At 43.2% G+C, this 24098-nt stretch overlaps 2 protein-coding genes and 1 long non-coding RNA gene across 15 annotated transcripts in view; 1 reads left to right on the top strand and 2 right to left on the bottom strand.

Moving 5' to 3' along the window:
- PLAG1 (PLAG1 zinc finger) overlaps positions 1–1339 on the bottom strand; it is a 48614-nt gene extending 47275 nt beyond the window's left edge. For all 7 annotated transcript variants that reach the window (XM_048939932.1, XM_048939929.1, XM_048939925.1 and 4 more), the window contains exon 1: positions 1144–1339. The gene's annotated coding sequence lies outside the window, so the exon portion shown is untranslated. The remainder of the gene's footprint in view (positions 1–1143) is intronic.
- Positions 1340–1494: 155 nt separating this feature from the next.
- On the top strand, positions 1495–24011 carry CHCHD7 (coiled-coil-helix-coiled-coil-helix domain containing 7). Of its 7 annotated transcripts, none has more exons than XR_007375894.1 (6): positions 1495–1694; positions 3903–3976; positions 4535–4633; positions 5478–5687; positions 21127–21346; positions 23534–24011. XR_007375894.1 is itself a non-coding variant. In XM_048939959.1 (4 exons), the coding sequence occupies exons 2-4, from the start codon at positions 3923–3925 to the stop codon at positions 5577–5579; spliced, it is 255 nt and encodes an 84-aa protein (XP_048795916.1). In that variant the 5' UTR covers positions 1495–1694; positions 3903–3922; the 3' UTR covers positions 5580–15498. The 7 variants fall into 7 exon arrangements, 1 of the variants encoding a protein (XP_048795916.1); XR_007375893.1 differs by having other exon boundaries at positions 22013–24011; XR_007375890.1 differs by having other exon boundaries at positions 21796–24011.
- On the bottom strand, positions 8809–21120 carry LOC125691052 (uncharacterized). Its single transcript, XR_007375896.1, has 2 exons — positions 17797–21120; positions 8809–17009 (listed from the first exon to the last, which is right to left on the bottom strand). It is a non-coding gene; the product is annotated as an uncharacterized LOC125691052 (long non-coding RNA).
- Positions 24012–24098: the final 87 nt, after the last annotated feature.

Here is a 24098-nt window from a genome sequence, read left to right as displayed (position 1 = left end):
ACGGCCTCGGGAAGCCCGGGGTTTTATCCTGTCACCTCGAGGGGGAAAAGGAGGAGCAGCCCCGATTTTTAGGTATTTTTTGGCATTTTTTTCTGATTTTTATTTTGTTATATGCCTCAGTTCTCCCTCCATTTTGGTTGTTTATGATACTGACAACAAGCTGTCCCTGCTCTCTCTCTCTCTCTCTCCGGATCTCTCCTGCTTTCAGTTAGCGATCCCCCTCCCCAGCGCAGCCCGGCTCGGCGCTCCTCGGCTCCGCACTGTGCTCCCAACACACGCCGATGGGGCAGGGGAAGGCTCCCGGGCCACCCGGAGGGGGAGAGCGGGCAAATTCGTTGCTTTACCCCGGAAAAAAAACCCACTTTTGTCCAAAAAACCGAGGGGAAGGGGGGGCGAGCGCCCCAAAGTCGCTCCGGATCCCCCCCAAAGCGGCGGCCGCCGGGGCCGGGGGACCCCCTCCGGGTAGCCGGGTCCGCGGGGGAAATTTCTGTGCGAAATTCGGCCGCTTTGAGGCGGGGGGCGAATTTATATTAATTTTTTCCCTCATTTTTCGGCACCGCCGCCTCTAATGTCTTCCGCTCCCTCTCGCCGCTCTCGCCGCTGTCACTGCCTTCGCAGCACAGGCTCCGCTCGGGCGAGGAGGGGAGGGGGCGGCCGCGCGGCTCCCGCTCCTGCCCCGGCCCCGGCCCCGGCGGGGGTCTGCGCCGGGCACCCCGCGCCCTCCCTCCCTCCCTCCCGCCGGCCCCGGGCAGCGCGCTGCCTCGCCCGCTCTCTCGCGAACCACCAGAGCGCCGCGGGGAGGGAGGGGAGGAGTGGAGGAAACTCCTGAGAGAGGTTTTGCCGAAAATCATCGCTTTCTCCCTCCGAGGGAGGAGGGCGGGGGGCAGCGCTCGCCTCCCCTTCCCTGTTTTTCCCCCCTCCGGGGCGAGGGGGGGGGGGGGTCCGGCGCGGGGCGGTGGGGGCTGAGGGCGGCGGGGGGAGAAGGATGGACGCGGGGATGATTAACACCAACTTTTCCTCGCCGCTCGCCGCTCCTCGCTCCTCTCCCCCCTCCTTCTCCTCCTCCCCCTTCATAATTTAAATAACCCTGATATTTCCCTGCTAAACCCCGGCGCTTGCCCCCCAAACCCGCAGCAGACTCACCGCGGGAGCCTCAGCATCCCCTCTGCGCCCCGTTTCCACCCTTTACAGTGTTCTCCGATTTTTCTGTAATTTTTTCCCCATATTTCGGGCTGGACGCGGCGGGCCTGGAAATTGTTTGCTTTCCCGTCCTTCCAGCAGCCATTGTAGTGTATGCGCTGCGGTGCAGCCCAGCCTGCCGCACACGCCGCGCCCACACCGCCCGCCGCCCACACGCACCGCGGGTTGGACGCCTCCCCCCGTCACTCAGCGCCGCGGCCGCGCCCCGCCGCCGGCGCCTGCGGCCCGCGCCGCCCGCCCCGTTGGTGGAAGGAGGCGCCGCTCAAGACCGGGGCGGGCCCGCCGCCGCCGCCATTGGCCGTCCGACCCCGCCACTCAGCGCCGCCGGGGCGTGGGCGGCGGCGGCGCTGGGCCGGGGGGAGCCGCGAGGCCGGGAGCGGGGTAGGCTGCGCCCGTACTTAAGCGCTCTGCCCGAGCCGCTGACGTCTTTCGAATTGGAGACGGGGCCGTTCCCCTCCCGCCTCGGGCTCCCGCGGACGCGGCCGGGAACGGAGGTGAGTGCCGCCGGCGGGCCGGGCGCCCGCCGCCCGTTCTCGGTGGCTCGCTCGTTTCCGCGGGCGACGGCCGAGCGGCGCCGGGACCGGACGGACAGCGGTGGGGCCGGGCGCGGCGCTCCGGCGGCAGGTGGGGCCGGGGCTGTCCGCGGGGCGGGGGGAGCGGGGCGCCGTGCTGCGGCCCTGCAGCCCTGCCGCCGTTCGGGCCCCGCTGCCACCCGCGCCCTCGGCGCCGGCCCGGCCCGCGGCCCTGCGGCTCCCTGTAGCCTCCCGCCCGGTGTTAAGGCGATCAGGGCTGCGGTCTTTGTGTGCGAGCTTCGCCCCGCGGCTTGCCGCTTAATAGCTGCGCCGCGTGCGTTTAAGAAAATAGCACGGAGCCCGTGGGGAAATACGCCGGTGGGTTTATGGGCTGACAGAGCCTCGGGGTTAAGGAGCAGCGGCGACAAGCGGCTTTCTGCCTGGCGTGGCTCGTGACTGCCGGTGTGCTGGAACGTAAGAGCCCGGCGCAGGAGCTGCTGGCGGTGGCTGTGCTCGGGGCCGCAGCTCGCGTATAGCAGGGGATGGCGGTGTGGGGTGGCTTCCTGCCCGGCTGCCGCTTCGGGCAGAGGCGGCGTTCCGGTGTGACCCGCCTGCCCTTCTCGCCTGAGAGCGCTTTGGAGATGTTGAGAGGCGTACGTGCCGAGGAGCCCGACCTGAGTGCTTGTGAAGTGGATACGGTGCGCTCCGCTGCCCCGTGCGGAGGTGGGCTCCGGCGGTGTGGTCAAAACGAACGTGGTGATAACGGTCTGGGTAGCGAGCAGTGATGTCGGTGTGTATGGGGCTAACAGTTATTCTTCAGAGGAGTTCTAAGCTGAAGTCAGTCTGGCTCCAAACACTTTCAGACGTACTTGCTTTGGTAGTGCTCACAGTGGGATGGTGATGCTGTCCTACATATATGTGGTTCCATTTCAGTCAGAAGTTTCTCACTCAAATCCTTTTGCACTCACAAAAGTTAGCATTTGCCTAGCTTGCTAAGGCACCTCAAACCTTGGGCAGTTCTTTAGGGAAAGCTGAAGCTCCTGATGCTGTTTTCTAAAACAGCAGACACTGCTGTGTGGAGTAAGGAAATAATTCAAGTACCTTGTGAATATAGTTTCATAGGGAATGGAAATCTAAGGCTTGTTCACATGGAATAGTTTCCTTCTTCACCAAGAACCTTCATCTAAAATACTACATGAGTTCATTAGAGTGTTTGGGTTTTTTTAATTGATATCAAGCAGAAGTGGATTTTCTCTGTAGACCTGTGCTTCTCAGTCACCAATGTGAACAGAAAGAAGCTTAAGCTCAAACTGCAGCAGCGTCTCTAGGCTAAGTAAGGTTGAACAAGGATATCTGTACTTCAGTTTTTTGCAAAGGTGTTTCTTTCTTAGTTGTGTATTTCTGCTTGCATTGGCTCAAGTAAGCATTTGATCAAGTTAGTTTGTATTTCTGCTTAGAACTGTTCTATCTGGAACAAATACCTGCATGGCCACATTTGTGCTGAAGGCAATGCGTGGGGAGCAGTAAGGGAGGTGAGGGTCTGCTGCTCTTCTTGATGTCCTCATCTTGGATTACTGTAGGTTATTGGCACTGAAATATCTTCAGCTTGCAGTTCCTAGAGCCTGTTTCAAACTAGTGAACGGCTGAAAAATGTGATTCAAGCTGTCCTGTATGGCATAGGGAAATCCGGTCGTCCTTACAATGGAGTAATTTCTCTTTGTTAATTGTCTGGTGCAGCAGGAGGCTGGGCACTTCTGTGCATGTGCATATGCGTGATGTGGTCGAGCTAAGGAGTAGGGACAGGTCTGTTCCCCTGCTGTATTTGCTGAGGTTTTTAAAGTGTATTGGTTTGAAGAGTTTCCACAAAACTGTTTCTCCCAGATGTTTGCTTTCTCAGTGTGGTAGTCCAGTAGAAGAGTGGCTCCCTTCAGTCATTCTGAAGGAACTTATCTAGGTGGAAGCAGTCTTGGTGATAAGTTAACTTGCCTGAGCTGTCTTGTTGTTGGTGCTCTGGAATTTCGTAAAAGAAGCTTACTGAAAAATACAAACAAAAAAAGCTGTAAGAAGAAACCAACCCACAAAACCTGTTTGTGTGCACTACTGAAGTCATTCATTAGATGCTGAAATTCAAACTTAGTACTCTGTCACTATTAAAAGGTGATACTTAACTCATTTCTTTTCTGTTTCTAGCCAGGGTACGAGTGTCTAGAATGCCCAAGTATGCACAGCAGCTTAGAGATCATGACAGAAATCCTTGCATAGCGGTAAGATCAAATTGGGATTTCTGTTTGTATGCTTCTAGGTCAAAATGCAGAAATAATTCCTCTAGAAATTGCATTATTGGGAGCACTCCTGTATCAGTAGTATGCGCTGAATGTTTCTTAGAGCCTGAAAATGGGAAAGACTGAAAAACACGTGTAGTAAATTACATATGAAATAAGTCTGTAGTTACTTATAAATGGGAATAACACAACTTACTGCTTTATTGTTCTGTCCATAAAACCAGTCTGAAATCCCAGTTAGACAAGCTTGAAGGATAATCTTAATATTCTTCTCTGGGTTATACCATGGATCTCTGTAAACAATTGTTTTGTGGACTTTCTTCTTACTATTTAAGGAATACTATGTTTGTTACAATCTCCAAATGAAGTAATTGCTTGGGGATTACTGATTATCTGTTTTGGTAGATGTTCCCTTTGATATAGTTCATTCATCTGAGAAGCTGTCTCCTATCTTCGTAGATACTCTGAGACCTGTTAGAATTTTTAGACACTGAGTACAGTAACTTCTCTCAGCTCTGAAGCTTGTTTTTCCTATTAAAGGAAACAGATGCCTCTAGAAAATGTATGGATGACAACAACTATAAAAAGGATATGTGTACTGATTATTTTTTGAAGTACAAAAACTGCAGAAAATTCTGGGTAAGCAGGTTTCCTTAAGCACCATAGATTTTTTTTTCCTAAATTTTACTCCTTATCTTGTTTCAAGTATATTATTTCTGATGGTGTTTTCTGAACTCTTTGGACTGTACCGCTTGCTACTGCTGCTCTTATGCCTGCATGAAGGTGCTAGATTCCTAAATATTTAGTATGTGGTGCCGGAAGACTTAAACTTACTCTCTGAAATTGTGAGTCAGTGTTCTTGCAGTGTATTTCCCTCTAAGTCAGTCAGATATTTTTGTCAGTAAGTTTTTTTTTTTTTAAATGCACGTAAAGAAAGTGAGACAAGTAAAGTAAGTAAAGAGAGGTAAGACAAGTTGATCTGTTTTTGTTGCTTAGGCTCATGTTTGCTTCAATCTGAGATAACGCTCAGGAAGAGTTCACTGTTTGGTGGTGATTTCATTTTATTTTTTTTTTTCCTCATGTATTGTGGTGGGAAAGGATCTTGAGGGACTGGGCACTTCTGTGAACATGGATATGGGTGATACAATCCCATGCAGTTCAACTGTTCTCTGCTGTCTTTAGCCACTGTAATAGTCTTTCAGTTTATGCCTTTAAATACTTGTATAAACTTCAAAAAAACCTGTTTACAGACAATTGCATAGTCGTTTGTGTCATGGGAATGGTGTAATGTGAAGCTGCAAGGTGAGCTATCAGATAGCTTCAGTTAAATACTAGTACGTTTAGTTGTCAGCTAATCAGATCTAGAGTATCTGGCTCCTTGTGTATAAGAGTACTTCAGTTTAAGGATCTTATTCAGCGGGAGCTCAGGGGCAGAGACTTTTGAGAAATCAGTGTTCTCATGCTTACTTTCTTCTGTTTTCAGCATGACATTATGATGCAAAGGAAAAGAAATGGTGTGAAACCGGAGATGCCCTCAGCAGAAGAGAGAAAGAAAATCTTGGAATCGGTAGAGAAGCCATACTGACTACAAACTTGCATTGTTTTACTGTTTTCACTGTACATACGAAGACTTAACAGCAGCAGGTTGCCCTCTTGTAAACTGGACTTCACTGTTGCCATATCTTGGATTAAAGTAAGCTCCTAAATTTTGAAGTGTGAGCTTTCTAAGATAGGACTAGTTCTATTTGTGCTCTTCCTCATTGGTGTTTAGTGTCTCACTAGAAGACTTGGGTACCAACACAGCTTGTCCAGACACCTTGGAAGTAGAAGCTAACATGCTGTGAAATAGTAAAGACTCCAAGATTTGCAATTCTAAGTTCTAACTTTTCTAATAGTTGTAAGTTTTAAGGGCTGAGTATGTTTAGAAAGACTAGTAAAGGACTAGTATGTGCAAAATCTCTTGTATGTAGCTATTCTGACTAATATTCTAAGCTTATCATGGGTAGTCCTGTCACTGTTTTCATGTGTTGTTTTCAGTGTCCCTTCTTTAAATAACAGTATTCATGAACTAAAATCCCAATTCCAGCAAGCTGTCAGTAAGATTACAGCTCTTCATTGATGTGAGCAGAAGGTTGCTATAAATCAGATGTCCAGGCTTTGCTTGGTACAAGGTTAGAGAGGTTGGTGAAGATGGAACTGAACTAGTCTCAGCTGAATAGTACCTTTGGTGGATAGTAAATAGATACTTGGCTGTTGGAGGGGGTTGGGGACTTTGTAGGCATGTAAACATGCACTTGGAGTGACATAGCAGGTTTAACTATAGTACATCTATCTAAGACTCTGGACAGCTGAAGCCCTGGGTTTGGAAATGCTTACTCATACAAGACTACAAAGCTCGGTTTGAATAGGCTACTCCAGTCTTACTTAAAACTGATTCCTTATCTAAACTGGGCAACTACTAAGAGTAATCAGATTGCTGTCTAGAAACACTTATTTTCTTTACCTTCAGTGTTTTCTAATGTGCTGGCTACCTCACACCCTGTGGTAAAATGGAAAAACCACTGTCATGAGCTCAAGTTCCATGTGAAAACCTTTTAAGACATACTGCGATTAAGTTGGCAGAACTCTGGCTGACCTCTTGGAGGATGGTGTAAAAGTGTTGTCTCTCTATTTAGACTGTTTTGGAAAGACTTCATAGCTTCCTGTTTTTCCCTCTGTCTGGCTTGTCTCATTGCTTTCCACTCAAGGCCTATTTCTATGTTAGTAGCAGTTTTATGCTATTTTCACCTTCCCTCTTGCCATTTGACTGACTAGTAACTAATGGGATCTACTTTTCCTCCTGTCTTTCTGGCTGCTCTCCTTTTATACCTGAGTTTTGAAGCGGGTTGATCGTGCCCTTTTTGTTACTGGAAAGAGTGTAACTCTATGCCTCTTGAGTGCGCAGTTCTCTGAGAATAGCTGTCTGGCCTCCAAACCATGTCATAAGTTCTCTTGTGTGTTCCTGGCAAGGGAAGTAGACCTTCTTCAGTGAAGATCATGAGATTCTTTATTTTGGATTATTTTGTCTCTACTTAAAATTCAGACTTTGCTGTTAGTGATTGTATTTTTGTTTGGAGCAGAGGAGAAGCTTCCATACTAGATTCGAAGGCTCTCCCTTGCCCACCGCGTCTAAATTGTTCCAATACCCTCCTATTTAGGAGTTTTTTCCAGTTTGGCACAAATTCTTCTGTGTAATAATTTGAACATTTTTAGCCTGTTCCAATTCCAGCATTTTTCTAGTAACTTTGTTCTTTCTCTGCTCTAATGATCTAGTCCTGCAATGACTTTCTAATACAGCTCTTCTTCCTGAAGATCCTGTGTTCTCCATGTGAGTGGAGAATTCCTTGCTTTTGTTAGTTAGGCTTACTGGTGCTACTTCATCATTGGCCATACTTTTATTTAATCTTCCTGCTCTCTGAATTTTGGCTAGCTGGCTGTCTTCTTTTATTGCATCTCTGGACTTTTCTAGTCTTGCTGCTTTGCTTGTCTGAGTGCACCTTCTCTCCCACTTGGCACAAGTTTGTCATTTGGTACCTTTGCTGTATCTTTAGGCATGGTGTCTTTGCTCTTATGGCTTTAGTTACTAATCTAGTGCTTGCTGTTTTCTTCTTGCTGCACTCTGGCTCTGGACTTGCACTTAAATCTGTTCTCTTGCATGAGTTGAAGTTTCTTGAAGCTGTCTCACTTACCCAGAATCTTTCTTTCAGATGTGAGTGTAAGAATAGCCATACTCCTAGTGGGTTTTTACATTTCCATTTTTTTTCCTGCTGATGTTTTCTGGGGGGATTTCTGCTCATTTCCTTCTCTTAAAGGATGGTTGACATGTGGCAGTTCGAGGTATCTGCTATACTGCGTCTAAAGAAATAGGACTTGAATTCAGAAAGTTAGAGGAAGAGATGTATTCCCTGCTGGAGCTATTTCACAACGCAAAAATATGGGATTGCAGGGTGAGCTTAAGGCATGTGTAATGCAAGAGCAATTCTCTACTATTAGACTTTCTGATCATCAGTGGACATACAAGGTAAGTTACTTTCAGGCTATATGGCAAGCCTGATCTTTTTTGATGAAGTGGCAGCAGTGTAAGCAGTGACGTTAAGATTGCATTCAGGTAACAGTTATCTGTTGTGAGGGATGTTGCTTATTCAGTTGTGTATTGCACGTGCTTTATTAAACTTCTTCCTTCCCCAGATTTGTTCTAAAAATAATTCAATAATGTAATTCAATCCATGAGTGAAGTTTGAGTCTTTGTTTTCTTCCATTCACTTCAGGTTATTGTTCCTAGTTTCACTTCTGAGGCTGTGGAGTGGTAAATTATGGCAGCAAAAACATAAGCTGTTATTTATGAAACAATTTTTTGGTTAATTTTTGTAGTGTGGTTAACTGTCTTTGGTTGTGAGCCAAAGGTAATGGTATTTTCTTCATGTCTGAGAGTTGATATTCTGCACATCAAGCACTGAGGTAAGTTGTAGACTGCCAGGCTTTCTGGGCAGTAATAAATCGGGTTGGACTCCTTGCTTCACTAAAGCAAGCACACAATCTTCTGCGCTAACACAGGAGCAAAACATGAAGGACCAAATGCAATTCATTTGGGAAGGAGAAGACTTTTTGTGGGTTTTGTTTGCTAGTTTTAACTTAGTTTTTTGTGGTACAAAACTAAATCTGGATCGTGGTGGTGAACTGCTTCATTTTTTTGTTTGACAGCTGGATGGTGCTGTTGTACAACAGAGGCTGCATGAAAACAACATTGCTAACCACTGCTGTCTTTCTAGGTGTTGTGTGTTTTTTTTTTTTTTTATTTATTTTTAAGCCTCTTCCACAGATTTAAAACCTGAAATTCATTTAGGAGAAGGGAAGGCTGGATGTTGCCTCTATACTGTAAAGAGATGAGGAAGGTGAGAGTCTAGAATGCTGGAGATAGGGAGTTTATGTGTAGCCTGAGAAACCTTCAACTATGGTCCTCCAGAGTATCTTTTTTCCACTGAGGTCTCTTGCTCAGAGCTGAGCACTGAACCAGCAGTCGCTCTGGGCTTTCTGCCAGGCCCAGGTGAACGTCCAGATGTGTCTTTGTTTTACAGTCTTGTGGTTCCTGTAATCCTACAGTGCAAGACTGCTGTGATGCTTTCTGCTCCCATGGTGGGTATGACTTGGTGCTCCTGTAGGTGTTAGCCATTTAGCTCCAGAGTCCTGAAAACATCTTTGGGTTCAGTAGGTAAAGGTTTGATAGGCAGATCGTTGCATGTGCTGCAGCTTTGGGTGTTCTTGGTCTTCTCTGACTAGTTAAGTATGGAAAGGAATGGATAATATAGATATACTTCAGATATTATTTTGTTATTGCTACCTGTTGGATAGAAAATTACGTTTATACCCACTAAATGCTAATGGACTAAATGGACTATTAAGGCTTCAGTATGTTTTTATCTGTTTCTATAGATAAGTAAGACTCATCAGATTTTGAATAAATTCTCACTCCATTCTTCAGGGTTCTATCTTGGTGCCTTCTTTGTCCAAATCCTTTTGTGAGTGACTGCAGTTCTAACACCTTCAATACAGGTGAAGTCTTAAATCACACGATTACTTCCCACTTGACACTTGATGCTGAACTAAACGCAGCTAACCTGAAACTCTTTTAGAGTTAGCCTGTCTTCCCTGTTAGCATCTCACTGAATAACGCCAGCCTTTTCCTTGTGCTAGTGCAAATCCTGCCCTTAGACTCCCATTTTCCTATGACTTCAGTCTTGTGGATTTTCCTCATGTACAATACTATTTCATCTCCTGACTTATATCTGGCTTTCTTGCTTTTTGATTGATTTGCTTATTAGCTTATCTTGTAACTTCAGGATTGACATGTATGTATGTGGTGTCAAGTTTGTTGTGGAGGTATCATTCTACAGCAGTTTCTTCCTTGACTGCCTTTTGCCAGTCTTCACTTTCACAACTGATTTCTGTTAACTCTGCCTGGAACCTCTTTCCTGCCTATCTTTTTCTTACAACTCTAGCTTCCCTTTCAGCCCCAAAACACGTTTCCATAGCTCACATCCAGGGATTAAAAAGAAAGTCTTCCTCCAGCAGCAGGCTCCAAGATGGGATGTCTGTGTATATGAAATGCTAACTGAATGGCTTTTCAGTTAGCAGTGAAAACTTCAGGTTTTTAGAAGTTCTGATAGCTCTTTGAGTGCTTTTTGAGTCTGATTTGTTTTATGGTGGTGCTTTGTGTTTAATTTGGGCTGTCAGCTCCTTCAGCAGCAGTCTGTAGAATGCTGCACGCAGCTGTGGCACTGCAGAAACAAATAATACTGAAACTTCTGAGGCTGAGAACCACAACAGATACTTGTGTCTTTCAGATCCTGAAGTAGCACAGTGGCTGACCTAGTTATTAACAGTAGCTTGCCTAGAAAATGTCTTCTGAAGGGATGTGAGGCCATTTGGTCTTAGGATCATAGATTATCCTGAACTGGGAGGGACTCACAAGGATCATAGAGTCCAAACACTTTCTTATGCTGTCTGTGGGAGTCATTGCAATTTATTATATATTATTTTACAAAACCAAAGAAGTTGGAGTAGCATGAGTCTTCCATAAATAAGATGGGTTTCTTTTGGTTGCGGTTTTTAGAGTGAATAAAATCTTCATAGCCACTGGAGTTAGGCATACCGCTATTGTTTTCTAAAAACATCCTTTTAAAAATTAATTTTTAGAATTGTTTTCTTTATTTCTTTATGTACAGTTTTCCACTCCTGCCAAGTTGACTTCCAGTTTACTCTTAGGTCTTTACTGCCTGTAAAAGATTACTCCTATTCACAGTGCCTATTTCAGGGCTGTGTGAGGTGTGTAGTGTACAATCTGAGCAGATTTCATCTGATGCCCCAGTCCTAATCTATTTCAGGAATTATTCTACAGTCTGCTATTTATTTGAAACTTGACCTAGTTGAATTCAATTTTGCCATTGCTTGGCACATTCAAGCACTGCTGCCCTTGGACTACTGCTTTGCTTTGATAAGCAGCTGTCCACTGGAAACATTTCCTGACAGTTAAGTGTTGGCAGTTTGCAGACTTGAAACAAGAATGAAAATCTCTAATTGCTCAATATTTGCTACTTTTCAAGCAATTAGTTTTGGTTTCAGTATGAGAAACATGTTGCCTCCTTTTATTTCAGCTGAGTTAGTTCAGTGGATACAAGCTAAGGTCCACCTCCTGAAGCTACTATTAAAACAAATGCTTTCAGTTGATGACAAATTTGTTTTAAAATGTTTTTACCACTTTATGAGCACTACTACAGTTCCTTCTCTTTTAGTTTTTTTTACTGTGCAATGTCATTTCTTCGCTTTTAGTGAAGAGACTCTTGTTTCTAGCAGCTTCAGTGGCACAGAAATGTCTGCGTCTTTTACTACCTATGTTTTATATCTCAGCACTTAATATTCTTACACCTTCTCCAATATATTTTGTATTTTCTTCTTGAAGACTTTTCAATTCAACCTTTATTTCTGGAGAGTGCTGCTAAATTCCTGTACTTCAGTACCTTCAAGGATGATGATGGTATTCTATTTTCTTAATGCTTTGCATAACACTTTCTTGGCACAATACCTTGCTCTGTGTGCCAGGGAATATTGATGTCATCCATTGTCCTGTAAAATAAGATTAATGGCTCTCAATTATTGCAAAACACCATTCTGTGCATGCTATGGATCAGCAATTTAAAGCAGAAAGTAGGCAACCAATCAATAACAAAATTCGGTGCTCTATTTATTCTTACTGCAAGTGAAGAATACAAAATGTTTTAACTGTTTTTCAGTAGAAGCAGTTAAACATCACCCAACATTCATGTTCAAGAAATAAAAACCCTCTGAACTATGTAGTTCAGAACCTTGTGGGTCAAGGATCAGATTTTTGCATATACTTTTTATACATTTTTTGCATATACTTAAAATTGAACTATTGTCTATCAAATATCAATGTTACATGTACAGACAATTGTAAGCCATGTTATATAAGTGAGATGTAAAATAAATTGAAAACATAATTATGCTTTGGAGTTGTTCCAAAATAGATCATAATTTCAAAGTAACTAAGAATGACAAACAAGAAAGCTTATGCTCAAGATGGAAAAGGAATACTAAATGTCCTGAAAGGAAATAACACTTAAGATGATATTAGACTAATAGTAGAAATAGGTTGATATCTCAAACTTATGAATGATCATACTTCCTTGCAGTATGGACTGATGAACAGCTCTTGGCTGCGTGTAACTGGTTAAGTGATGGACAAGGCTGCACGTGAGAACTTGAGTGGCAGGAATTCAGGTGTCTTCTGCTGATTTGGATCATGGAATTGTACAGTTGTTTGAGTTGAAAGGGACCTCTAAAGGTCATCTGGCCAACTCCTCTGCAATGAGCAGGGGCACCTACACTGCATCAGGTTGCTCAGATCCTCATCCAGCCTAACCTTGCATGTCCCCCAGGATGGGGCTTCTGCTGCCTTGCTGGGCAGCCAGTGCCAGTGGAGTGAAATTGAACCAAGTTGCTGCACTGGCGTATTCTAGTAACACAGTGCTTGCTTCAGTGCATGGGAAGTAGTGAAGGGGTAAAGGGGCAGACCTTTAGGTAGAGTGTGCTTTGTGAAATTGCCGTTTCCTCCTGTGTCAGCCTTCAGTGCTTCAGCTCTAAGATTCCTGATGGCTGATAGGCTCAAACAGACTTTACTGGCTCCAAAAAATGCTGTGTTTTAATTCTCTTCTACTTGACAGGCAAAAGCAGCTCCTTCAGCAGATTAAAGATGATGGTTAGTGTATGATTCTGGGCTGACTACTCCTGTACAGAATGGAAGAAGTGTTTTGACTCTTTAAACTGTAGGTTCCTAAGGGCATGCTTATTGGCTGGAGCTGGAGCCTGTGAGTGCCCAATGCTTTGAATCATAATCATTAAGGTTGGAAAAGACATCTAAGGTCATCTAGTCCAACTGTCGACTCACTGCTGCTACCATGCACACTAACCATATCCTTCAGTGTTACATCTATGCATTCTTGAAAACCTCCAGCAATAGTGACTCATCTTGCATCCTTCGGCAGCCTATTCCAGTGCCTTACCACTCATTTGAGGAGAATTTTTTCCTAGTACCTGAAGCATCAGAAGTTACCAGAGGACGACGTTGCACTGCATCCTTTCATACTGGCAGTGCAAATGGGATGGCTTTTTACAGAGCAAGCTTGTCACTGGTCCAGTCCATGGGAGTGCCTGTGAGGTATGCTGATGTGGGAATGAGAGGGAGGACATTCATTTTCTTCTTTCAGGGTGTTAGGAGATGCCAGAATCTGCAGTGATGCCCTTCAGCGGCTGTTTCTCAATTCCTCATTGCCCTTGTTAGTCACTGTTCATCTACCCACACACTAGAAGTATTTTTCAGCTTTCTGCCCTCTAAATTTTAACACTCAAAACCCTGAGAATCAAATATGTTAATAAATACCTTAACAACTCAGCTCTTTTAGGGTTTCTGTGGAATGAAAGGAGTTCACAGTGTGCTTTTCTGTTCTGTAGTGTGGGGAAATCCCCCACCAGGAGCAAGTGGGCATCAGAATCTCTCTGTCTTCCCTAATTGGCATCCACAGGAGATCAGGCTCCTGGACAAGCTGTTGTGAAGCCACCTGTGACTACCTGCAGGTGACCCCTGTTTTGAGCACAGCAATTCTCTGACCCAAATGGTACAGGCCTGTGCTGGTCTGGAAATGCAGGCTGGTTGTTCCCATGTGCTCGTGAGGGCACTTCCTGCTAGTCTTATGAGGAGTGGTTGGATGAGCTGGGATTGTTTCTTCTGGAGAAGAGGAGGCTTGGAGGAGGCCTCACTGCACTCTACAGCTTCCTGAAGGGAGGTTGTGATGAGGAGGGGTTTGGCCTCTTCTCCCAGGCAACAAACAGGACCCAAGGAAATGGCCGGAAGCTGTACCAGAGGAGGTTTAGGTTAGACATAAGGAAGAACTTCTTCTCTCAGAGAGTGGTCAGGCACTGGAATGGCTGCCCAGGGAGGTGGTGGAGTTGCTGTCCCTGGCAGTGTTCAAGAGGCGTCTGGATGAGGAGCTGCGAGAGATGGTTTAGTGCTTGTGGTAGCAATGGTAATGGGAGCACAGTTGGACTAGATGATCTTGCAGGTCATTTCCAACTTTGTGATTCTATGAACTTGGCATATGTATAATGGTGGCAAGCAGACATTGGTTTCTAAAATCAGAGTAATTTGCTAACTGAAAATGTTGCAGTGTCTTCATTTATGGTTTTCTTCGCAATCCTGTTAGGTATAGATAAGGCGTTCACTTGCAGGGAGAAAGATTTTTATGCACATGTATTTCCTCATGATGTATCTGCAGCTCAGCATTCACGTTGCTGGGAGAGAGGAACAGAACCTGCTGTTTAGTCAGGGATTGATGCTTCTGACGTAAGCAGCTTGCAGGTGTTCTTCTGTGAGCCTTTAGAAGGATACTCAACATGTGGCATTGCAAGAACAGTTTCAGCGAACTTTAGGTAAGCAAATTGACCTAATTTAATAAACCACTTTTCATCAAGTGAGATGGAACCAAATCAAGTGCTTTTGCCAAGAAACGTATTTTTATTAGCATGGTACAATTGGTTGCTTATTAAGCAACCTGTGTTCACAGTGTGTGCTGGGGGCAGGAGCAGAGCTGTGGCCTTGGGGTTTCCCACCCAGAGGGGGTATGTTGGGGAGGGAGGGGGGTGGCTCCAGGCTTCCTGCACTGGGCTTTGTGTGGAACTGGGCATTTCAAAATAAATTCAAGTGTTATCGCACTGTTCTTTAAATTGTTTGTATTTTAATTTTCATTCTTTTAGCAGCATTACCCCTATTGTATCCCAACAGAGACATCACAATCATCATATCTGTAATGGATTTATTGAAAGGCATCTCTGTTCTTGTAACCTATTCTAATGTGTTGTGCTAGCAGACTAGATCATCTTCAGAGGTCTTTTCTAGCCTTAAAGATTCTGCCTCTAGTGATCAGCTTTGCCATTAAGTGAAAATATCCACCTCTGGCCCCCCAGCACAGCTGCAGTACTTTTTGATTCAGCAGAGATGCTAATAGGAAACCAAAGTAGTATTTTTCTATTCCTGACAGGCAGCTTACATAATGGGTACTCTTCTTCCTCAGGTACTATAAAAACCAGACCCTCAAGATGCTTATTTGTCAATGTTCAGTGAATGCATATGATTGTGTGCTGGTTTCCTCTCTGTCAAGGCAATCACATTTCAGTTCTCAAGATGAAGCATTTTTTCCCCTCTTCTTTGAGACCTGTTTAAACTATTAGGATGTTATTAAGCTTAGTATCATTTATAAGGATAAGTCAAGCCAACAGGATACTGAATGGAAAAATAGAATAGCTTGAGAGTATTTGCAGACTTTACAACAGTATATCTTGTTTTAAAATTTTGTTTTTATTAAATATTATCTTAAAAAAAAAAAAAAAAAAGTTTTCCAGAAAACAATGTTACTGCCAATCTAAAATCCGACTTCTTTAGTTTTAAAAAAAAAAAAAAAAAAAAAGCATATCTAGGCCAAGGCTCCTTCACTTTTTTGAATAACACCTAGAACTTCTCTTGCTCTTGAGGTATTAGAGTTTCCAAGTCTGTGGATGGAGTCTGTGTCTCGGTCACAGCTGTTGCATGTGGACAGGGAAGGTGCAGTCTGTGCCCTGTTCTTTTTCTGTAGGCCTGGGGCATCCCCAGTGCTGCTACTGACGCTTGAATTTGTAGCTCCAGGCACACGTAGTGCACTTCAGATGAGGTTCTCAGAATGTGGAAAGCTGTGCTCTTAGGCAGTATTTCTTCCCTGTGAGTGTTGAGCTCTTAGCATATCTCAGGCTGTGGTTGTAGTATGGATGTGCACAGCTGTTTGATCTCATATCCTTACATTCACCTGTTGATGTCGTACTCCCAATGTTTTTATGCTTTCATGTAGCTTCCTCCAGAACCTGCATCACATACTCAGTTCCCAGCTCCCCTTCCTGTCTGGGGAAGCGGAGGCAAAAAGGAAAGGCTGTGAGACTGTCTTGCCTCCATTCATGCACCCTTACAGAATCCTGGAGCCTCATTCTCATCAATTCCCTTGTCCTGTTTTTCCTTTGAGAGAACAAACTTGTCCACTTGCTCACCCCAGTCTTTATGGCAGAAATTCTACCCAGCCCCATGTCAGGGTGGAACTGCAATGGATGGTCCCTTACACTGGAAACAACAAATCAAGGTGATTTTCAAGACATGTTTTGACTGTAACCAAGTGTTCTAAACTGTTACTTTGTGAATTTGGCTTTCTTGCATTGTGGGTTAATGAATAATCCACTGTGTATGTTTATCTTGCAGCATTATGTATTTGATTATTGGTTGTAGTGCAAGGAAACTTATTTTTACAGTAGTTGATAGTGATATATATTTAAATATATATAAAATTGCAGCTGAGATCTGGAAGCAGAATGTTGTACTGAGAGCTAAATTAGACAGCTGAGCTATTGGACAACTTCTTGTTGCCAAATGGTGGAGATCCTGCCCCTTTCACCAATCCTTTTGCCTTTGCATAGATGCACCTTCAGGCATATGCCAGTTCTCACGCTTGTGTGCTCCCTCACTTGGTTAGAACTTCTAACCCTGCAGCTTATGGAGAACAGTTCTGGTTGGGTTAATGCTGGTTTTATGTAATTTTGCACTTAAAGTGATTGTGCAAGTGCTGGAACACGTGAGCTGCAGGCACTGCACAGTGTCTGCTTGCAGTGGATCATCTGTGTTTGTTGCCCTTCTGTTACAAACTCTTGCGCCAAGAGACCTCCCGTATAAGTTTGGATTATCACCAGCAAAATTGATGAGTCAAGACTGCAACAGCTCATATCCTTTGTGGCTCACCAAAAAGCCCTCTCACACCAAAAGACTCCAACTGCATGACACTGGGTTCCATTCCAGTTTTCCCATCTAATTGTTTGACATCTTACCAACAATAGTCTGGAAAAAAAAAAACAACAAAACCTGAGAAACCAATCTTATGAGTATTGCTTCCTGTTTTCTGAATGCTGAACAACAGTTTGTGTAATGATGATGAACTGTTAAATATAATTAAGTCTTATTCCCTATAGTCCTTGTAATAAAAATCGTAAACAATATTTTGCAAATAAAGCTGCAGGCCCACAGGCTGTCACTTCCAGATGGCATGAATTAGCAGAGGAAGATTTGTTGTGCTTCCTTTCCCCAGCAATCCACCCCTCCCCTGGTTTGGGATGTGTTAGCCCTGGCCAGGGATGACTCAGCTGCTGGTTAATCACCTGCTGAAGTGCTAAAAGTGATAGATTGGCTCTGCTTCCTCAAGCAATGGTGAGCTGTCAAGGCTGACCAGCAAGAAAATGTTCTGCAGCTAGGAGAATTCCCCTGCCATCCTAGTTAGAGTCATTGCAATTAAGGCTTGCTGCTTTCATCTGCATAGATTTTGCTGTGACTTCAACCATCTGTTTTGAGATCCTGTTTAATAAATGGTTCCTTGTGTGCAGGTTGCCCATCCAGGGGCCTTGTCACCGGTGTGTCTAGAGGAATACTGGTCAGGGATGTTTCATTGTTTTCCAGTTGGTAACTTGGAAAGTAATAGAATATTTCCAACCGGAGAGACCATCTCCCAAAAGAGGTCACGTTTAGAAGAGTGTTCTGTAATCTTGAAGTTTCAAATGGCTGCTTGCCAGATTGCTGATGATAGAGAGAGGAGAAAAAAAAAACTACAAGCCATATAGAAAACTTCACCAACCTCTGCCCCTGCGTAGGGACTGCACATATCCAGTCAGCTGTCAGGAAAAAAGCATGAAGAACCTGTTGCCATGATGTAACAAGTCTTAGTGTCCTTTGTAAACAAACAGACTTTGTTAGAGATACAAACCAACCCCAGTTTACCACAGTAAGTTTTAACTAATGCAGTCCAAGTGCTGTTTAGACTCTTCCTTTCGGTGTTGATACCTTCTTACCTTAAGAAAAAATGTAAGCCTGCTCTCAGCAGCAGTAACAGCAGCTGCCCTGCTGACAAGCAAGCAAACACTGAGAAGACAACATCTCCGAGTCATTGTTGAGAACTTTGACAACATACAGTATGTTTCCTTCTCCACCTGCTGTGGTGCAGATCTGTACTGCTTAGCCCAGCCAGTGATGGTTCCCTCAGTACCTGAAGAAAATATCATCATGGTTACCCTCAGCGGATCGCTGTCAAGAGGACAGAATCTACTACGTGCGGAGGGAAGAGCTAAGCTTTATCTACGTTTGCAAATACTTTTTGCTGGATGTTGTTTACTTTGGCCTCTGTTGTATAGTTCAGTATATTCTGGGGGACTGGCTCCATCCTCAAGAGAAGCCCATTTTCAGCTCTCCTCCTTCCCACATGGATAGCAGCAGTATCTCAGCCTCTCTTCACCCTTACCCAAGAGATTTTCATTGTTGGGGTCATCTGAGACAAAATCCTCCAGCAAGCCCCTGGCTGCACTGTGCTGGCTAAACTCTCAGTCCTGGAGGGCAGAGAAAAGCACTGCCAAAAAGGATTATTTAAAGTTATGGATCTGTGTAACTTCTCATTGTAGCAATGCTATTGCAGCAAAGGTTCATCATCTGGCAGGATCAATACAAATGAACAAGTGCACAATTCTCTCTGTTCTTGTTTTTAGAACAAGTGTGATTGTTATTAACATTTTTGTGTAGGAAGGTCCAAGGGCATGGCACAATTCCAAGCCAGGTTTGCTCATCTAACCATGCTTGCTGTCTCTCGTAAGCCTTCAAAGTCATCTTTTGATAAGCACGTTGTTTGCAGAACAGATCTGAGATTTATTCAAAGACATTCTTTCACATATTTTTCCACGAACATCCCACATCTTCAACATTAAACTGTATTTACCTGCTTTAGTAGATGTTGGACTTGATGATTCTTGGAATTCTTAGCTGCAGAGGTAATATTCAGAACGTCACCACATGCGAAATGCAGATACTTGCAGAAAAAAGCAAGGGCAGAGTGTCTTTAAGTGCTACATAATCCTGTATAGTTTAAGTCCCTCAGTGGGAAGCCACTGCTAAGTTGTGATCTTTATTGGATCACAGCAGATACAAATCGTAAGAGCCAAACAAGTATTATCGACACTGCACTGACTGTGATTTGCCTTTTTTATTATTATTTCTATCTCAAATTTATTTTCAAACCATCAGTCACGAGTGCCAGAAGTCTCCAGACTGATGAAGTTAACCATTTAGCATTTTATTAACTTCATCTTAAAATTAGGCACAATGTACATGAATGTGGACTTACAAGTTCTTGTTTCCTTTAAGAAAATTTATTTTGTGGAACGGTCTCATTCTTTATGGGAATTTAAAAATCAATTCATTCTGCTAATCTTTAAAATATCTAAGCTAGCAGCAGTCGATTTATAGCAATTCTTTTCTCTATGCAGACAAAACACAAAGGTTGTTAATATTTTCCAGCCAAGTTTCCTTGTATTCCAACTTGGGAGTGGTAACAGGAGGAGAGCCAAGGAATTTCCAGAAATCTTGAAGTGCTAGTAAGTCATTACTGACACAGTGCCATGAACAGTTGGTTGAAGGAACTTAGATGTAGGATAAAGAAAGTTAGATGCAGGGTCAAGTAAGAGGATAACTCTGACTCTGATCAGCAGTTGTTATCAGTGCATCCCACCAGAAGTAAAACGTTTCTTACACAGTGGGGAAAGAAAGGTAGCGACTTCCACTGGTACAAACAAACTTAACCTTTCAGCATTCTCTGCCCTCAAATGGTCTCTGCGTGGAACCATTTAAGCTACTGCCCCTTCTGAGACTCTTTGCCACCTCAAGTCATTGGTTTAGGTTACATTTGTTTTACAATTTAGTGATTGTAGTTTTATTGGTGCAAAAATGTTATCTAAAATATTTGTAGATGTTTACCATCTAGAGACTGGTCCTGTTGCGAAGAGTAACTTCTAAGGCAGATTACGTGGAAAGCATGAGTGTGAAGCCCTGATGGCTGCAGATCTTCTGCAGTTAGTCCACTCAGAAGCTCTAATGGTTCATACTTGGGAACATAAGCGTGGGATCCTTCAGGATCATTTCCTGGATTTCAAAATGGCTGAATCTTCAAAAAGACTTCAGCATTGTGAAGAAAGCTCATATTTGGTTGATAAAAGCATGGCTCATTGTTCTGTTACATCTCCTTCAAAATCCTCAGCCAAGGAATGGTGTGATTTCTGAACATTGCTCCTTGTTTGTTCCCTTGACCTACGTGTAATTTTAGTGCTTCTTTTTGGTATTAAGAGAACACTATCAAAAGGAGGAAAATACAGAGGTCCATCTGACTAAGGTGGAGAACTTTTAGGGAGGAATAAATGATAAGTTATAAGGAGTAAATATTCATGGTAAGGCTTGTGATTTTATCTTCTAGAATACAGTAAAAGTGTGCATACAAGAGAGCTTGGGACAGGACTGTTACTGCAGATGGTGAACACTTCTACACACAAGCCCTACCTGCTTCAAGTATTCCTTTCACACTCCCACAAGTGTTACACTGTACTTGCACTATAGTGTAATATTTGTGCTACATTCACTCTCTGTATTACAGAACAACATACTCATGTTGTGACTGTCTCTATCTTCAGAGATGTAAGCCATACTGAAAACACAGGACATCACAATTTCCAGTCAGCTACGTTAATCTTGCTCTCTTTTTTTCAAACAAGTGCTTATCTTAATTGTTCAAGAAGGAATTTACTCAGAAATCTGCAGATGAATGACACCTGAGGATGAAATAACACTCAAGCACATCATACAAACCAGCTATTTTTCTTCCCCACAAGTTGCAGATGCTATTATTGACAGAATCACATGAATAACCTTGTATCAGATGCAGGTAATCTTAGCCTTAAGTTCAAGTGTAATCACATGCACGTTTATGTGGAGCAAATCCTTAACTGTACAGTGTTATCTATACCAAAGAAATACAAGTACAGCTTAGAAAAACTTCAGGCTGAAAATCAGTGCATTACCTGAAGCTCAGTATGTTTTTTTAGTACTTATAATTTTGTGTGTGTGTGAAATTAACTTGGCGTTCATTTTTTAGGGAGTTGTAACACAGAAGATTTCTACTTGGTGCCTTACTCTCATCCTGTTACAGGCTGACTCAATGCCAGAGCAGAGAAATCACGTTATATCCTGAAGGAAATAATTCAAGCACCTCACCTGGCAATTCTGCTGAGATTTCTTCCTTCTGGATACGCAGCCTTTACTTGGAACTGTCGGCTCTCACCCAAATTGTTAGTTAGGAGCTTCCCAAAACACAGGTATGCTGTTTTACAATGACTGTAGCATAACTGGAATCAGATGTTCAGTTTAAGTGTACATGATGCATTGCCTCAGGGACAACCATTAACATGCCAGAAATACACAGATCAGTAAGTAATGCAAAGAGTATTTGTTAAAATTAATCTAGGGAAGACCCACCTTGTTAGCTCTCCACCAGGATTTCCCACTTCCAGGCAGTATTCTTCAAAGACTGCACACACAACAGATGCCTCAGCTATCACATCTCACCGTGTTAATTTCTGAGCAAGCTTCTTTTAGTTTGCACTTAATGCAAACTCACCCTAATGGAGCTGCACCATCACCAAGGTTTCACCACCCATATACCACCAGCACTTACAGTACCAACAGATAAAATTTGTTCTGCAGGAATCTTGTTTGTTGCTGCTAGCTGTACCTACTGACAGTGGTCTTCTATCCTGCCCTGCAGCAGGACAATAGACATGGCTGTCCTCCAAAGATCAACTGCCAGAAGCTACCAGAAAAAAAGATACCTGCTCGGTTCCTTCCTAAAATGAGAACAGACTGTGAAGACCAGCTTCCAAACAGCTGTGTATTGCTCTTGGAAATGATTACCAAATTCACAAAATAAGTAATAACACAGCCTATATCTCAGCTGTTAGCTTTTTGTTTTATTTTCTCCTCAGTCTCATTCACAGGCAGCACCAAGGAAAATGGTGTTTTCCATGCTTTGAAGCATTAGTGAATAGTAGGATCTTTGCTACCACAAGAATATGAACTTGCACATGGGAAAATAACAGCAGGCAACAACAACACCACATCCTGAACTGTCTTTGAGTCACTGTATCAATGACTGTCATGCCAACTATGCCATCCCAGTCAACTTTGTTTTAATGCAATGGCCGAGTCCCAGCATTAAGAGTTTCAAACAGTGGTCATAGAAACAGTAAACTCTGTGTGGGAGTTGCCTGATGTGTTTCAAAAGGCAGCTCTATGCTGTTGTCAGCTATGACACTGGCACAGCTAAGATGCATTTGCATTTTGTGTTCTACCTTCTTGCTTGGGTCTCACAGAGATCTTTCTGTGAGGACTTTCCTTGCTGGGTGCAGGAGGAAAGAGCACTTCTTGGCATCAGGAACTTGCTGGAAGAGAACCATCTGTGATCTTAAGTTCATATGGTAGCTGAAGACCTAAGCACATACCTCATACTTTCTCCTGAACATGGAAAAAGTCTCTCACCAAGACACATCTTTACATACCTGTCATGCTATTTCATTAGATGTGCTTGGTATTTACGGAGGTGAAATCACCAACAGGACAGGATGTTATCTTCCAGTCACACAAAGCAACCATCACACCTGTGCTAGTACTCTAAACACTTGAGCAATAAAGATCCTGTGTTGTTTTGCAATAAAGCTTGTTTACTTCTTGCTACTGTTCAAGCCTATGATGAAGAAAGTTTCTTTTCAGAAATGTAACAGGTGAACTCCAGCTGCCCAGATCACTATGACAACATCCATTTCTTCCAGCTGCACAAACAGGTAATAGGGCCATCATTTTCTATTTTAAAACAAATACAGAACAGGAACTTAGACTCGTCAGACCCCAATCTCTAAAATGCAAACTTAGAGTATGAGATGGCTTTAGAAGCCATTTACACCTACATCTACAGATCAAGGATGCTGTCTCAGTCTATTTGCTCTCAGGAATAATCCTGCTTAAAGAAATTGCCTGTTAAAGAGACCAAGAATAGAAAAAAAGAGAAAAAACACACTAAATGCATTTTTTTTGGTAGCTAAATTAACGTTAATCGCTATCATGCAGCTGAAGTAGTTTTGGTTTCTGGACATAAATCTTGCTTATGTGATCAATACAATTTTTACTACTGCCTCAGTTCCACTCCAGATGGCTCTTCCTTCAGAATTTTTAAATAGCTATACCAAACTTTTCTTAATGACATCCAGTGAAACAACAAGAAGCAATGGAGAAAAACTGGAAACCACACATTCCACATAAGCTTTTTTTTTTTTTTAAACTGCATAGTCACACACACTGGAACAGGCCATCCCACGGTGGTTGTAAAGTCTATTGGAGTATGGAAACAGTACTGAGGAACACTCTGATTGACCTTGCTCTTAGTATAGCTACCTTTCAAACTCAGTGATTCTGTAAAGTCCTTATGGAGACGTTCTTCAATACATTCCTAGGAAGGATCCTCCACATTAAGAGGGAAAATGGACCTTCTTAACATCAGGAGGTGAGGAGCCTGCAAGACGTGCATACACCACACGGGTATATTGGTGATTGACTTTATTACTAGCAAGCAGAGCTATCACAGAATTTACAGGTACGCATCACAGAATTTACAGGTATATATTTCCTGATAACTTCAACTTCCTGAATTGAGCTGCAAACTGAGCAGAATTTCTGAAACAGAAGATCTGAGAGAACAGTAGAAACAAATTTTTTTCTTCATCAGTCTGAATTCTACCTCTCAGCTATCCATCATAACTGTAAAGCTACTTATAACATTCTTGTTTCTTGCTCATCATTTGCAAAATAGTTCAACTTAAACTCTTCTCAATCAGTGAAAACATCATTAATTGTATAAGCAGGGAAAATGACAATAGTTTCTAGGCCATCGTGGAAAAAACAACTTTTTTTTTTTTTTTAAATTACAGATTTTAAATCACAGAATTGTAGGGGTTGGAAGGAACCTTTAGAGATCATTGAGTCCAACCCCCGATCACCCTTTTCTCCATGCTGTCTGCA

This window comes from Lagopus muta, chromosome 3, assembly GCF_023343835.1.
Source record: "Lagopus muta isolate bLagMut1 chromosome 3, bLagMut1 primary, whole genome shotgun sequence".
NCBI lineage: Eukaryota > Metazoa > Chordata > Aves > Galliformes > Phasianidae > Lagopus > Lagopus muta.
This window is presented reverse-complemented; position numbering and strand designations above follow the sequence as displayed.

Coding starts and splice junctions, on each gene's coding strand:
- CHCHD7 (XM_048939959.1), top strand. CDS start 3,923: ATGCCCAAGTATGCACAGCAGCTTAGAGATCATGACAGAAATCCTTGC. Junction 3,977..4,534: donor ACAGAAATCCTTGCATAGCG/GTAAGATCAAAT, acceptor TTCCTATTAAAG/GAAACAGATGCCTCTAGAAA. Junction 4,634..5,477: donor AAAACTGCAGAAAATTCTGG/GTAAGCAGGTTT, acceptor TTCTGTTTTCAG/CATGACATTATGATGCAAAG.